The 13,897-nt window shown below is 44.1% G+C and overlaps 1 protein-coding gene across 1 annotated transcript in view; it reads right to left on the reverse strand.

The window, feature by feature from the left end:
• Positions 1 to 13,897, reverse strand: part of PLXNA2 (plexin A2) — a 330,148-nt gene that overhangs the window by 96,850 nt on the left and 219,401 nt on the right. The window contains exons 6-9 of the mRNA XM_036756742.1: positions 13,132 to 13,255; positions 10,764 to 10,917; positions 9,472 to 9,568; positions 4,029 to 4,143 (exon numbers count right to left, since the gene is read on the reverse strand). Of these exons, the coding sequence (XP_036612637.1) occupies positions 4,029 to 4,143; positions 9,472 to 9,568; positions 10,764 to 10,917; positions 13,132 to 13,255 (490 nt within the window). The remainder of the gene's footprint in view (positions 1 to 4,028; positions 4,144 to 9,471; positions 9,569 to 10,763; positions 10,918 to 13,131; positions 13,256 to 13,897) is intronic.

The raw sequence follows: 13,897 nt of genomic DNA on the forward strand, positions 1-13,897 counted from the left end.
GGAGATTTCATGTAAACTGCACAAGGGAGGTCGGGCCTGTTTCCAATTAGCTTCTTTGTGCCCGAGCCCTGCCGGTCTCCACACCCGGGCTGTGAGTTTATTTGTCTGGCTTTGTGTTACACTCATCCCAGGATCTCCCCAGCTGTAGATCATTTTCAAGTTTGGCCTCAGGTTTCAACTTTTACTGAGTGGGGGGAGCTCCCCCGGAGAAAGAGAAACAGCTGCCTTTTCTTGTCTAGATCAGCATTTCATTGGCCTCCCCTGCTCTCTCCTGGGCCCATCTTTCAAAAGAAACCTAAGACTTTAGTGCTGATCCCTGGGAGTCAGTGCCCAGGCTCCAGGCCTGGCCATGAACTGAACTCACCCGTCTTCCCATTCACCTGGCTACAGCTGTCCCTTCCTTACCTTGGCTCCTTTCCTCATCCACCTTTACTCTCAGATATCTTTTTGTGGAATCCAGGAATCTGGGCCTTCAATCTCCATTTTCCTCCCTCTCTGGCAGCTTGGGCTAATGGGTCTCTCCAGTCTACTGTTTCATTGGGAAACCTCTCTCCCTACCGAAGGGGCAGAAGGCCAGCTCCTGACTGGAAGCTGATTCATAGAACCGCAGGGCTGGAAGAAAACTCAGTAATTGTTGAGGGCAGAAGCGGGGCATGGGGGAAGAATGCTGGAATTGGTGTCAGAAGATGCGGATTAAAGTCCCAGCTCTACCTCTCACTAATGATTTTTCCTTGGAAAGGGCCATTTGTTCCTCTGTGCCTTGGTTTCCTCTTCTATAAATATGAGAGGGTTGGATGAGATCTCTAAGTTCTGTTTTAATGCTATCATTTTGTGACTCAACCTGCGTGAACATGAACAAGTTATACGAACAAGGGCCTCAGTTCCTTCATCTGTAAAGTGGGGGAGTTAGAGAGGATGACGACCTCTGAAGTTTCTTTCAGCTCCTCCAGCTAGGATAAAGAGTTACCCATCTCCTGCCGGAACCACATTCGAAATATCCCTGCCTTTTTTTTTTTTGCCTTTCTTTATATCTTCAGCACTTAGTAGGTGCTTAATGAATGTTTATTGACTGATTTACTGATCCCAAACTGAAAAGGGGATTCTTTTATAAGATCTAGACCTGCAAGGGATGAATCCCATCAGTTAACAGATCTGGAAACTGAGGCCTAAAGAAGGTCACTTGGTAAGTGGCAGAGTCATGATTCAAACTCAGATCTTCTGACAGTAATTCCAGGACTCTTTCCAATGTACTGGGAATAATTTCCCCCTACAGGGAGTTCCATACTAGTGCCCGTATTCTGAAAGGTTTACATGAGGATTGGAATATAGACTGAGACCTGGCAGGATCTCTCAGAGGCCATCTAGTCCAAGGGGATTCCCAATCATCTTTCAGTCATTAGAATGACAGGAGCTGGGAAGGAGCTTCTAATTCAGCTCCTGCATCTTACAGATGTTAAAACTGAAGCTGAGAAAGCTGATATGACTTGCCCATTCCATGTTAGAGCTCGCTAGTTCAGTGCAACTGTCCATATTGAGCAAGAGGAAGGCGGTTTCAAATAAGTCATGCCGAGGCACTGGTAGCCTGAGATTTCTGAGCAATACCAGCCCTACATGTGTGCTTGCTGATGCTGAAACATGACTCTTCAACTCCCACCTCCACACCTTTGTACTACGAGCTGTCCCTTCAGCCTGGTGTGCTTTGCCCCCTCACCTCCAAGGCTTAGTTTCCTGGTTTCCTTCAAGACTCAGCTCAAATCCTACCTTCTGTAGGAGGTCTTTCCCAGTCCCTCCAGCTGCCAGAGCCCTCCCTTATGACATCACCTTCTACCTTCTCTCTCTCTCTCTCTCTCTCTCTCTCTCTCTCTCTCTCTCCTTTTCTCTCTCTCCCCCTCCCCTTCTTTCTCTTCTCTCTCCCCCTCCCCCTCTCTCATTCTTTCTCTCCCCCTCTCTCATTCCCTTTCTCCTTCTCTCTCCCCTTCCCCTTCTCTCATTCTTTTTCTTTCTCTTTCTCCTTCTCTCTCTCCCCCTCCTCCTCCACCTCTCTCTCTCTCATTGTTTTCATACTTGTTTCTCCCATTAAAATGTGAGCTCCTTGAAGGCAGGGACTGTTTTGTCTTTTCTGTGTAAGCCTGATGCTTACTATCATGTCTGGTACAGTCCTAAGTGCTTAATAAATTCTTACTGCCTGACTGTGATGACAGACCATTATCCTTTCTCTCTCTCTCAATGATGGCAACCCCATTTACCAGCCTGTAAGTGATGAATGTAAAAATGTAAGGTGCTAAGAACTGATCGAGGTCAGAAGTGAAGAAAATGAGAGAATTCAAGCTGTGCTCCCCAAGCATCCTGTGTCCCCCCACCCCTGGAAGCCACCAACACTCATAACCAATGCATCACACGTCCTGCACTGTTTTCCAGCTAAAGCCAAAATGCATGCATGCTATCAGTCTCCCCTAACTATCTCCTACAACTCCCAATCCCTTGAATCCTCAGCCAAGCAGCCACCAGCAGGGGTCTCGTTCAGGTACAGTGATCTTATCCAAACGAATGGACCTCTCTCCATTCATGTTATTTTTTCTCAAAGACAGAATTAAAGGGACAAAAGCATTTAGACATTCACACACATCGGTCTGGATAAGACATCTGTGGTCTTTGAAACTCAAATCCTGCTGTTCTGGAGTGTAAAACACATTAGAAACAAAAAAGGAAACAGACCCGGCAAGTCATACTATCCTCAGGCTCTCGAAATAGGCCCAGCAAGCCAGCTTCAATCAATATTCATTGACCTGAAATATTTATTGGGAAGATAAGCAACTTGGCATTTCACTGTGTTGATAACAAAGGCAGGTCAGGCACCATGGATGGGATGTTTACTAGATAACAAAATGACACTTTAAGCTATACATGGCACTCTCCCCTGGCTATAATTCATTTTCTCCTTCCCTCCAACAGGCCACCACCTGTGTATATATTAGGACACTTGTGGTTGTTCCATCACATCCGACTTTTTGTGATCCCATTTGGGGTGTCCTTGGCAAAGATCCTGGAGTGGCTTGCCATTTCCTTATCCAGTTCATTTTTACAGATGAGGAAACTGAGGCAAACAGGGTTAAGTAACCTGCCCAGTGTCACACACCTAGAAAGTGTCTGAGACTGGATTTGAACTCAGATCTTCCCAACTCCAGGCCAGAGCTCTATCTACTGTGTCACCTACTTGTCTGTATTAGGATATGTAATATTCTAACGTGTTAGAATATTTAATGTTCTAATGTGTTAGAATAAAAAAAACAGTCTTTTATCAGTGGAAGGGACCTTGGTACGAAAGATCGAGGAAGAGAAATGAGACAGTTTTCTATAGAACTAGAGCTTATGTTTAGCCAGTCTTAAAATGACTTTTCTCCTTGAAGAACACAATGAATGAAGGCCATTCTTTGATGTTCTAGTACAGGGTATCTGATTGGCTGTCCATGTACATCTTCTCTAAGCCTTTGCCTTTGACCCCTTGGATATTTGGATAGCTAATGCTCTAAGGAATAGAGTTAACGGTCCCAACTGGGAACTGCGATATATATTTCCATTGCAAGGATAATTTTCTCCTCCTTTGGGAATTTTTTGGGTGGACGTTGGAACCCGATTCACTTTCATGCTTCAAAGACACCAGAGATAGACCTAAGACAGGGAGATGACATGAAGGAGCCTACAACTTACCATATGAGAACGGGTAAGGCCACTCAGACTCACAAGCATTCTATAAAGCCAGGCATGTGCTGGAGCTAGCTCAAACTGGCTTGTGAAGGCCGATGGCTAAATTTCAAAGGGCCAGCATACACTTTAGAAAGAGATAAACTACAAATCAGAGCTTGATTTATTTATTTAAGAAAGTGATGGAGAAAATGCCAATAATGCAAATTAAATTTAGGAGGGTGTCATGCACACCGTTCTCCCCCACCCCCTCCAGAGAGCTGGTTGTTAAACATTTACCAACACACCCCTACATAAAGCCCATGTTTAATTTCTGCCCACCTTACCTCAGAAATATTGATACGGCCTTCTTGGAAGGAACATGTCGTGGGGTCATGGGTGCAGAGGTTTCGATATTTGCACCAATGGCAGCGGAAGGCACTGTTAACACAAGACAGGCACCTGCATGGAGGGAGGAAAGGAAGGACAGAGAGAGGGGAGTTGAGAATGGGTTCACGCTGATCAGTCATTCCAGTGACACTGAGAGGCTAGGGTCACATACTTAATTTCCCACTCTTTAAAATGATAATAGGGATAGCTCCTAGCAATGAGAACCATTTGTTTTCCACCCAAAGCTCTTATAATAAGATCCTGTCACTAGTGAGTGAATGAAGCCAGAGAAAAGCAAGGTGATTCATTCATTCACCAGCCTTAGTCGGGAAAGTAGTTTTAATATTGAATACATTAGCAGGTGCAGGGGTGGTGGAGAGAGGAAAAGGACTTGGAAGGAGCTTGGAGTAGTGGAAAGAAGCCTTGACTGGTCAGAAGACCTACCTCTTCTGCTATTAGCTATTTACCCAGGCAGCCAAATGTCAAGATGGATAGAATGCTGCACTTGGAATGGGGAAGCCCAGAGTTCAAATCCTATCTCAGGCGGTAACTAGCTGTGTGACCCTGGGCAAGTCACTTAACTTCTGTTTGCCTCAGTCTCCTCATCTCTAAAATGGAGATAATACTTCTTCACGAGGCTGCTGTAAGGATCAAGTAAGATAACATATGAAAAGTGTTTTTCAAGCCTTAAAGGACCATATTAGTGCTAGCTGTTATTATAACATTTCTAAATCCCAATTTCCTTATCTATAAAATAGAGACAATAAATTGATCTCACAAGGAGAGGATCAAATAAGATAGTATCTGTGAAAACACTTTAAAAAGCAATAAAATGTAATATAAAATAGAAGATATTATTCTCAAGAGTTAAAGACTTTTTATATTAAATTTTTGGGGGTGGTGATTATCTCAGAAAATTGGGGGTTTTTGAATAGGGGAAGGAAAGGGTAGTGGATTAGCCAGACCCTCTTGTTCTTCCTCCAGAATCTAAGACCCAGAAGGTACAATTAAAGTGTGTCACGTAGCCCTTAGGACAATATAATCAGAATTTAGCTTGATACACTGGCTTCCTTGACATACAACAGACAAACCTTTGCTGCTTTCTTGGTATTTTCTCAGAGATGGCACGGGTCAGTGTGTGTAGCGGGGAGAGACTGGCCCATTGATAAAACGGATCTGGTTTTAGTGGATAGAGCAGGTCAGGCACCTCCTTTAATTGCTTTCCACTCTAAACTGACTCAGAGAGAGTGAGAAACAGAAGCTTTTATCTCACCTTTGCCATTGATAAGGCATTGAGAGACAGTGTAGTGTAGTGAGGGTGGCTAGGTGGTGTAGACCCATGGACTTAGAGTTAGGAAGATCTGGGTTTGAATATGGCCCCAGACACTTACTATACCTTGGGCAAATTACTGAATCTCTCTGGGTGGGCCTCATTTTCCCCATATGTGAAATAAAGGGGTTGTAATCAATGGCTCTAGCTCTGAGGCTATGATCCTATCATAGGACCCCCTCAGTGGTCTTGGTCAAATCGTTTAACATCTGTGACTGGGTCTGAGCTTCCTTGCCCAAGAAAAGAAAAAGAAAAAAAGAGGGAAGTTGACCAAGATTCCTTCCCCTCCGAGAATATGCCAATTTATATTTTTGTGAAGGCAAAGAAAACACAATTTTGAGTGAGTGATTGTAGAGATGGAGTCAAAAAGAAAGAAGGAGTTGCTGGAAACCAGCACTAAAGTTCTGTTTATAGTTAGCCTTTATATAGTGTTTTAAGGTTTGTTAAGTGCTTTGCAAGTATTTTCTCCTTTTTTCTTCACAACAATCCTGGAAGGTAGGCACTATTATTATCTGCATTTTACGGATTAGGAAACTGAGGCACAGAGAGGTCAAGTGACTTGCTTGGGGTCACACAGCTAGAAAGTGTCTGAGGCTGAATTTGAACTCAGGTCCTCCTGACTCCAAGTCTAGCATTCTATACACTGCACCAAGCAATATATACAGAGGAAGGACCTCAACCCAGGTCTTCCTGGCTCTGAGGCCAGCTCTCTATCCTCTAGCCAAGACAGCAGAGGAGACTTTGGGCTTCAAAGTGGGATTTGATGGTTGGGGGAGTTTAGAAAGCAGTGATGATGAAAGCCCTGAGAGGCAAAAGGTAAGGTCCCTGAGGCTTCTGGAAGTTGAGTGAAGTCAATAAGGTTTAAGGTTCAGGGCTGGTTTCTTGTCCCAGAGCTGGGTCCACAATCTAGTGCCACCTTGTGGGGCTCGTGTTATTGCTAGGAATCAGGAGAAGGGTGACACTGGTCATGTCCCCTGTATCAGCTATGAATATTCTAGAGAAACTTCTTCAGCTCAGTTTCCCCATAATACCCAAACCTATCTACTTTTTACCCCTGACCCTCTGCCCTCTCTCTCAAACTCATGGCCCACTGGCTGCATGAGAACCTATAACCCAAGCTTCGACTAACCAAATTAAAATGTGATTAGGAAATGTTTAACAAAACAAATAAAAATACAATAAAACATAGATAACGTTAATTTGTGGTTTTCTAAGGAAATATACACACTTGTTTCTATTTGAGTTTGGTACCACTGCTTAAGTGACTGGTCGGAGAGTTTCTGTCTATAGCAAGCACTCACAGATAGGCATCCTCCAACAGCAACAAAATAACATAGGGGTTATTTAATGAACACACAGAAACCATTCATTCAGCTTCTTTTAGGTCCACTTTTGGATCTGACTTGGCTCTGTTGACTAATGTCATATTCTCAGATCCAATAGGATCTTGCTTTTAGGATATCAGGAAGCTCAATTATGGAATGTAGAAAAGTACTGGAAAGGAGACTGGGGCTTCTCAACCCCAGCTCTACAGGACCAATGAGTTCTCCTCGGAAGGGAGGTGTAAAAACACTAGGTTTTTATGTAAAAAAGCCAAAACCCCTAAGTTTCAGGGAGATTGATTTCAACTCAGAATAAGGAAGAACTTCCTAACAGAACAGTAAAAAAATAGGATGGACTTCCTTGAGTTGAAGTCCAGAGGATCCAGGAATTGAGTGCCCTGTCACTGGACGTGGCCATTCCCAGGAATGTTGGAGAGGGGATTCATGGACACTGGGTCTAGAATCCAGCTAGCTGACTTTGGAGTCCTTTCTGATCCTGTGTGATCTTGAGCAAATCACTGAACATCTGGACCTCAGCTTTTTTTAATCTGTAAAATTCATATAATAGACAAGAGGATTTCTTAGACTCCTTGGTTCCAAGATGTTCAATCATGAATGCCGGGGTAGAAATATCACAGGATCCCAGATTTAGAGCATGCAGGGGCTTCAGAGATCATTAGGACAATTCCTTCATCTTCTAGATAAGGAAACTGTCCAGAAAAGGCAAAGTCACATTGGTAGTAAGTGGTAGGGGTTCGATTTGAACCCAGGTTCTGCAGCTCTAAAGCAAGTGCTCTTTTTCCTACAAGAAGAAGAATATTTTTGGCAGCAAAGTGAAATTTCTACTGCCAAAGCCTCCTGGTTTCTCCTGCATCCCTGTACACTGTGACAGCATCCATATTGCTACAGTAACCTGAGAAAGAAAGCAGTGACATCACAGAAGGTTGTCATGGAAATGAGGATGCTGTCACAAAGAATGTATTCCCAAGGGAGGAGGGCTTGGTTCTGGCTCTCCTTCTCTGCCCCACTGGCAAGATTAATAGGATGGAGGCAGAACAGAGAGGACCATCAGGGTAGCAAGGGCTACGCTGAGCTTTGGGAAAGAGAAGGAAGAGGTTACAGCCTCAAGATTCTCAAGTTTCCAAAATGCAAGATTGGCGAGGGTGGTTATTGGGAAGCCTGGCCTCATCTTACATGCTACTCTTGGCTCTCCTGATCTCTTTTCACCCAGGCCTACCTTAGTTAGCCCTAAGACTCTGGCTTTCTCCTTTTCCGGGACAAACCTAACTAGATGTTTTGTGTTTTTCCCCATTGGTGCTCAGTAGGGCAGCTAGGTGGTTCAGTGGATAGAGCACTGGCCTTGGAGTTAGGAAGACTCATCTCCCTGAGTTCAAATCTGGCTTCAGATATTTACTAGCTATATGACTCTGGCCAAGTCACTTAACCCCATTTGCCTCAATCTGTAAGATGAGCCAGGGAAGGAAATGGCAAACCACTCCAGTGTCTTTGCCAAGAAAACCCCAAATGAGGTTGCGGAGACTCGGACACAACTGAAATGACTGAACAGCTCAGTAGTCTCTCTAGTGACCTTATTCTAAAAATGTAAATGCAGATCTAAGCAGGAAAGATCAAGGACTGGGGTTTATTTAGCTATTTATTTGAACTCTCTCTCTCTCCTCTCTTTAGAGAAAATTCTTTGTTCTGGGCTAGTGTTGTCTCTCTCCAGTACACTCTCCAGCCTGTGTCCTACAAACATGACATTAGTAGAATCCTAACTCCTGCTCAGGCTCTGTGTGTCCTATGCCAGGTTCCAGAGTGTGTATTATTCCTAGGGCTTGGGTCTCTGGGAATTACCTGATTGGGCTCAGTGTCTATCGTCCACCCTCTCTGCTGAATGCCCAGGGCCTCTGGCTCCATGCCCCTTCTTGCAGCCAAATAAGATGCCAATACTTCCCCTTCTTGAAGCCAAATGCCTATGAGTCTGTAGGAGGAGACTCAGAGCCTTTCCCCAGAGAGGGTTCATTCAGGAAAAACTCCACGCAAAAGCCTATCCTTCATGCCTGTCCCTTCTGGCTAGGCCTCTCCCTGAAGACGTTCCCAGCTTTTGTGTACAGTTACAGAATCATACAGCTTGGGGGCACCATCAGGTTATGCTAAAGCCCCAAGAGGAACTTGGCTCTATCAACTAGGCTGCATTTCGACCATCCTAGAAGCCCTTTTTCTACTTCCTCTGAGGAAGGTAGAAGGAAGGAGGGCACAGAGGGCATCCCTCTCCTTCTCCCCAGCTTCTTTTATTTAACCTGCGCTGCTCCAGACCAATTCTCCCCTCCCTCCCCTCCTTCATGGGTGCTGATCTTCAGAGTCTTTCCCAACACAGAGCCTCTTCTAACTTCAAATGCATATGGCGCCCTTCCTAGTCTTCCCACAATTTGTATACTGCCATCTCCATCTTCAAAAGTCCCTCCTTTCCCTTCACCCCCAGTGTCTATAAATGGGTAATTTATTATTTTTTCTTTTTTTTGCTGCTTTGCCATCAAGACCTCGGATTTCACCAGGGTCATTGTAAATGAATTTATAAATGAGTCAAAAATTCAACTTTTTTTTTTTTACCAGAGCCTGCATCTCTGAATTGACCTACCTTCTGATTCAGAGCTCTGTGATTCCGGGTGAGGGCTGAGGGTAGGAGCTGCTGGGATATGGGACTGGGGAGAGGGTGGAGATGGTGGTCGAGGGATAAGTAATGCTTACAGTTGGTGGGCACTGCAATTGTAAAACTTGAACTCAGTGCTGACAAACATCTTCCCTGTCTCCTTGGACCTTAACTGTAGTTCCAGGCCAAACCAGTCTGGAAGAGAAAGGAGAAGAGAATGAACAAACAGGCATTCTGATGCTCTCAAGATATGGGCTAGGAAGAAAGCCTACAGATTAGATCTGTGAGTTTAAATCTGGTCACCTCTTCACGAGTCAGATAACTTTTATACCTTTTGTTTTCACGTGCCTTTTCTAACATGCACACACATGCATACAGAGGTGTGCACTCCCGCACCTAACTTTATGCTGGCACCAGCATACGGAGCTGGGAGAAAGGGGAGCGGATGCTTCAATGATCAGCTTCTGCAAGGTGGCAATAGCTTGGGAATGAAGACCAACCATAATTAGAACCCTGCCTTCAGACTGACCAGGGTTCAAGTGATTTCTTGAGGCCATTGATCTAGTGGGGAGATAACACAACGTGTGGTTTAGATGATATTCAAGGTCCTCTAGGAGCTATGATTTTTTTTTCCTCACCTGTGTCCTCACAAGGGGTGAAACCCTGGGGACTGTGAAGATAAGCTAATGGGAGTTTTTGGAATGACTCCTCAAATTTCCTAGGAGTCTGTTAATCAGCTGGAGCCCTAAGCCTGCATCACCTCTCAAAAGGGGAATTGCCTTTTTTTGCTGCTGATTCTAAGCAAGTCAATTTCATTCCATTCAGTTTAATAAGCATTTATTAAGCATTTACTGTATACCAGGCATTGCAGTGGGTGCTGGGGATACAAAGACCAAAAAAAGTAACAGTCGTACCTGCCTTCAGGGAGCCTATAATTCTACTTAGGGGAATCACCATATAAGCAGATAAGTAACTTCAAAATCAATTTAAAAAAAATTGGGAGTGGGAAATGCTAACCTTCCAAATTCTGACTCATTTGAAAGAGGCTTTGATTGACCATATGTTCTACAATCTCTTGGTTTGGGTGGAGGTAAAAGCAGCTACTGAGGGACTTTCAGATCTCATCAGAGCCCTGGAAAGCACCCAGTGCTTGATCCACACAGCAGATTCAGTAGACATGACTCCACATTCTTTGATCCAAAATAACTCTGAGCACTCAAATAATATAATGGTATATGCCAGATCCTGTCCTGTTTCTGGTCTTCAGGATAAGGGTATGCTCAGCTCAGGGAGGGGGTGGGGTGAGAATACTCTGCCTAGCACCCTGCCTTTCTTATGGCTCCCTTTTCTCCTTGCTGAGAGCCTCCTCCTGTCATAGACCCCTTCTTACCTTGATCCACAGGGATGGCAGGGACATCCTTGACCCCAGGGGAGGCACATTTAACCTGATTCCCCGCCACCTGTCCTTCCACTTCCGTCAGGTTCCCAAAAGCACAGGTAACACCTGCAGACAGGTCTGGGGCATCACTGACGGTCAGGGTGAGCTGAAGGAGAAGGAAATTTAATTTAATTCAATCTAGCAATCATTTACTTAGGGTCTTCTACAAGGTAAGTACTACAACAGGTGCTGGGCTCACAAAGACAAAAATGAAACCCTTCCTGCCCTTATGGAGATTATATTCTACAGGAAAAGAGCCTCAGAAAATGGAATGGTAGAGTGTTACAATGGAATGCACCGGAGGATGGGATTCAGTAGAGCTGGGTCCAAGTTTTAGCCCTGTTACTGATTTCCTTTGCCACATTTGGTGAATCTGGGCCTCAACTTCCTTTCCTGTAAAATGGGAATATTGGACCAGTTCAATCAAGCAATCAAGAAGCATTTATTAAATGCCTATTATGTATCAGGCCCTGAGATTCAAAGACCAAGATGGAATCATCACTGCCTCTAGCAGTGATCCCTAAGCTCTCTTCCAGCCCTCAGGTTCTTTGCTCATAACCCTGCCAGTGACAGTGCCCTATCATTAGGTGATAAGGTAGAGACTAACCCATTTTTTCCCCCATCAGGCCAAACTGTCTGTTCCTAGGAATCACTGAGGGCCTGAGCAGGGTGGAACGACAGTGCAAATTTGAAACTGAGTCAAGAACTCAGCTCTTTGATTCAGGCTGCATCCCTGAATTGGAGTATGGGGTCTTCTGTGATTTCTTCAGATTTAAGTGCCAAAATAAATTCTCCTTCTTTAATAATCATCAGAGGCCAATGACCAAGTTCATGAGTTACCCAGAGTTCTCATTTCTTCTGTGTTCCTCTCTGGCATTATCTCACAGTCATTTTCCAGTTTAGGAGTGGCTCCCCACCTTCCATTCCACAATGGTGGGGGTGGGGCAGGAGGAATAAAAGAAATAGAAATAGGGGCTCACTCTGATTTTTAATAATAATGTTACTAAAAGCTGGTGCTGGGTAGGAAGGAGGTTGCCATAAATTTCATAAAAGAAGTTTGGGGTGCAATTATCCATTATGGATCGTATAATGCTAGAGCTAGAGAAAGCCTCAGAGAACATCTAGTTTCAGCCCTTCATTTGAGAGATGGGTAAACTGAGACCTGGGGAAATTCTATAGAGAGCTTTCAAGGCATACAGCATTCTCAGTTCCCTAGAACAGTGTCTGACACACAGTAGGTGCTTAGTCAATGTATATTGTTTGATTGATAGTATTTTCCAGTCCCTTGTTAGTAACTTTGCTCCCAAATTTCTGGTCTAGTTTGGTTCCCTTCAGACAGTGGGCTCCCTATCTATCATTCTTCCCTCTTTATCATCCATTTACCCTGCCCGACAGAGGACAGACCTCTTTCTAGGGATGTAGGAACTGAAATAATGGATGGCTCATCGCTAATTAACACTCATAGATGCTGATAAAAATCCTCTGAAACTGAATGACAGCGCAGGGCCTGAGGACATGGAATATTTTGGGCTGGACCTTGACAAGTGGCTAAAGGATTTTCTATCTTGAACTCACACAGGTATGGGATTAATTGCCCTCCACCCCCAAATACACATAGAAGTAACTCATGATTTATGCCAGTGGAGGGGCAGAAGCAATGTTAAGGGTAACCTCGAATAGTGGATAATGGCAAGAAATGGTTTTGGAATATGTTTCAGGACTACTTCACTCCATGAAATCCTTTGGATGAAAAAGTCTCAAATAAAACAAAAAAAAAAGCACATGAGATAGGCTTTGGGGGAGGTTGGGGGAAGCACTTGGGGTAAGAGATTATTCACTTCTTTTTTTTTTAAGATTTCCAATGTTTTATTTTTAGCTTTTCCCTAAAAATTAAAGTCAAACTCACAAGACAACTCTTCACTTTTTTTGAAGTCAGAATAGCATAAGTCTTTCTCTAGTCCTGTGGTCGGCCCCTCCCTGACCCTCCTTCTCTCTCTCTCTCTCTCTCTCTCTGTCTCTGTCTCTCTCTCTCTCTCTCTCTCTCTCTCTCTCTCTCAATCTGTCTCTCTCTCCTTCCCTCCTTTCTCCCAATTTTTTTTAACATTTTTATTTAAAGATTTGAATTCCAAATTCTCCCTTCCTCCCTCCCTTTCCCCTTCACTTCTTTTAAAAAAAAGGATTTGTTATAGAATTTCTCTAAATAGAAAGTTCTGCCAGTGGATTTAAAACAAGATTCAGTTTACACTGAACTACATATAGCTTTTGACTTAGAGACAGCCTCCACACACACACACACACACACTTTGATTGGGATACTTACCATTTGGCTGTGTTCAGAGACGGAGATGCTGCTGGGTTTTACCTTGAGGCTCATGCATTGGCTGATGTTGGCAGCAAACCTGTTAGCTTCCCGGGCCCTCTGGCACTTGTCCCTCCGGGAGCACCTACAATAGGCATCGAGGCATTGAAGGGACAGAGCTCTTATTTCCTCTTGGTCAGGGTAAGTGACATGAGGGATTATCATGTTAGAGTTGAGGGCTGATCCATTCAGGCCTTCCTCTGTTTTCCTCCCCTCTTCTCCTCTGCCTAGGCAAAGGACTCCTGGCTGCTATCTAAGAGTGACTACTATATCGACTTCTATTGAACTCAGGCTGAATGGGAATGGATTCAATGTACAGCAAAGGGGATTGAACTTAGGCTCAAGAAGACAAGATCCACGGTTGAAGCGTCTATGGGAGAAATCATTCCCAAGGAGGATGGGAAACTCTCAAGAATGAAATTCTGGTGGTACAAACACAGATGAGTCTGACCGGGCAGCTGGATAGCATAGAGGATCGAGCATGGGACTAGCAGTTACAAAGACCTCAGTTCAAATCCTACCTTGGATGCTTACTAGCTAGCTGTGTGACCCATGGCTGGTCACTTAACCTCTCAGTGCCTTAGTTTCCTTATCTGTAAAACTGATTTCCTTCTAGCTCTAAATATATGATCTGATAAAAGTGATGCTTTGTCTAAAGAGCATCGACCAACTTAGATAAAAAAAGACATTGACTTGATATAAAGAAAACTTAACAATGACAACCATC

This window comes from Trichosurus vulpecula, chromosome 4, assembly GCF_011100635.1.
Source record: "Trichosurus vulpecula isolate mTriVul1 chromosome 4, mTriVul1.pri, whole genome shotgun sequence".
Taxonomy (NCBI): domain Eukaryota; kingdom Metazoa; phylum Chordata; class Mammalia; order Diprotodontia; family Phalangeridae; genus Trichosurus; species Trichosurus vulpecula.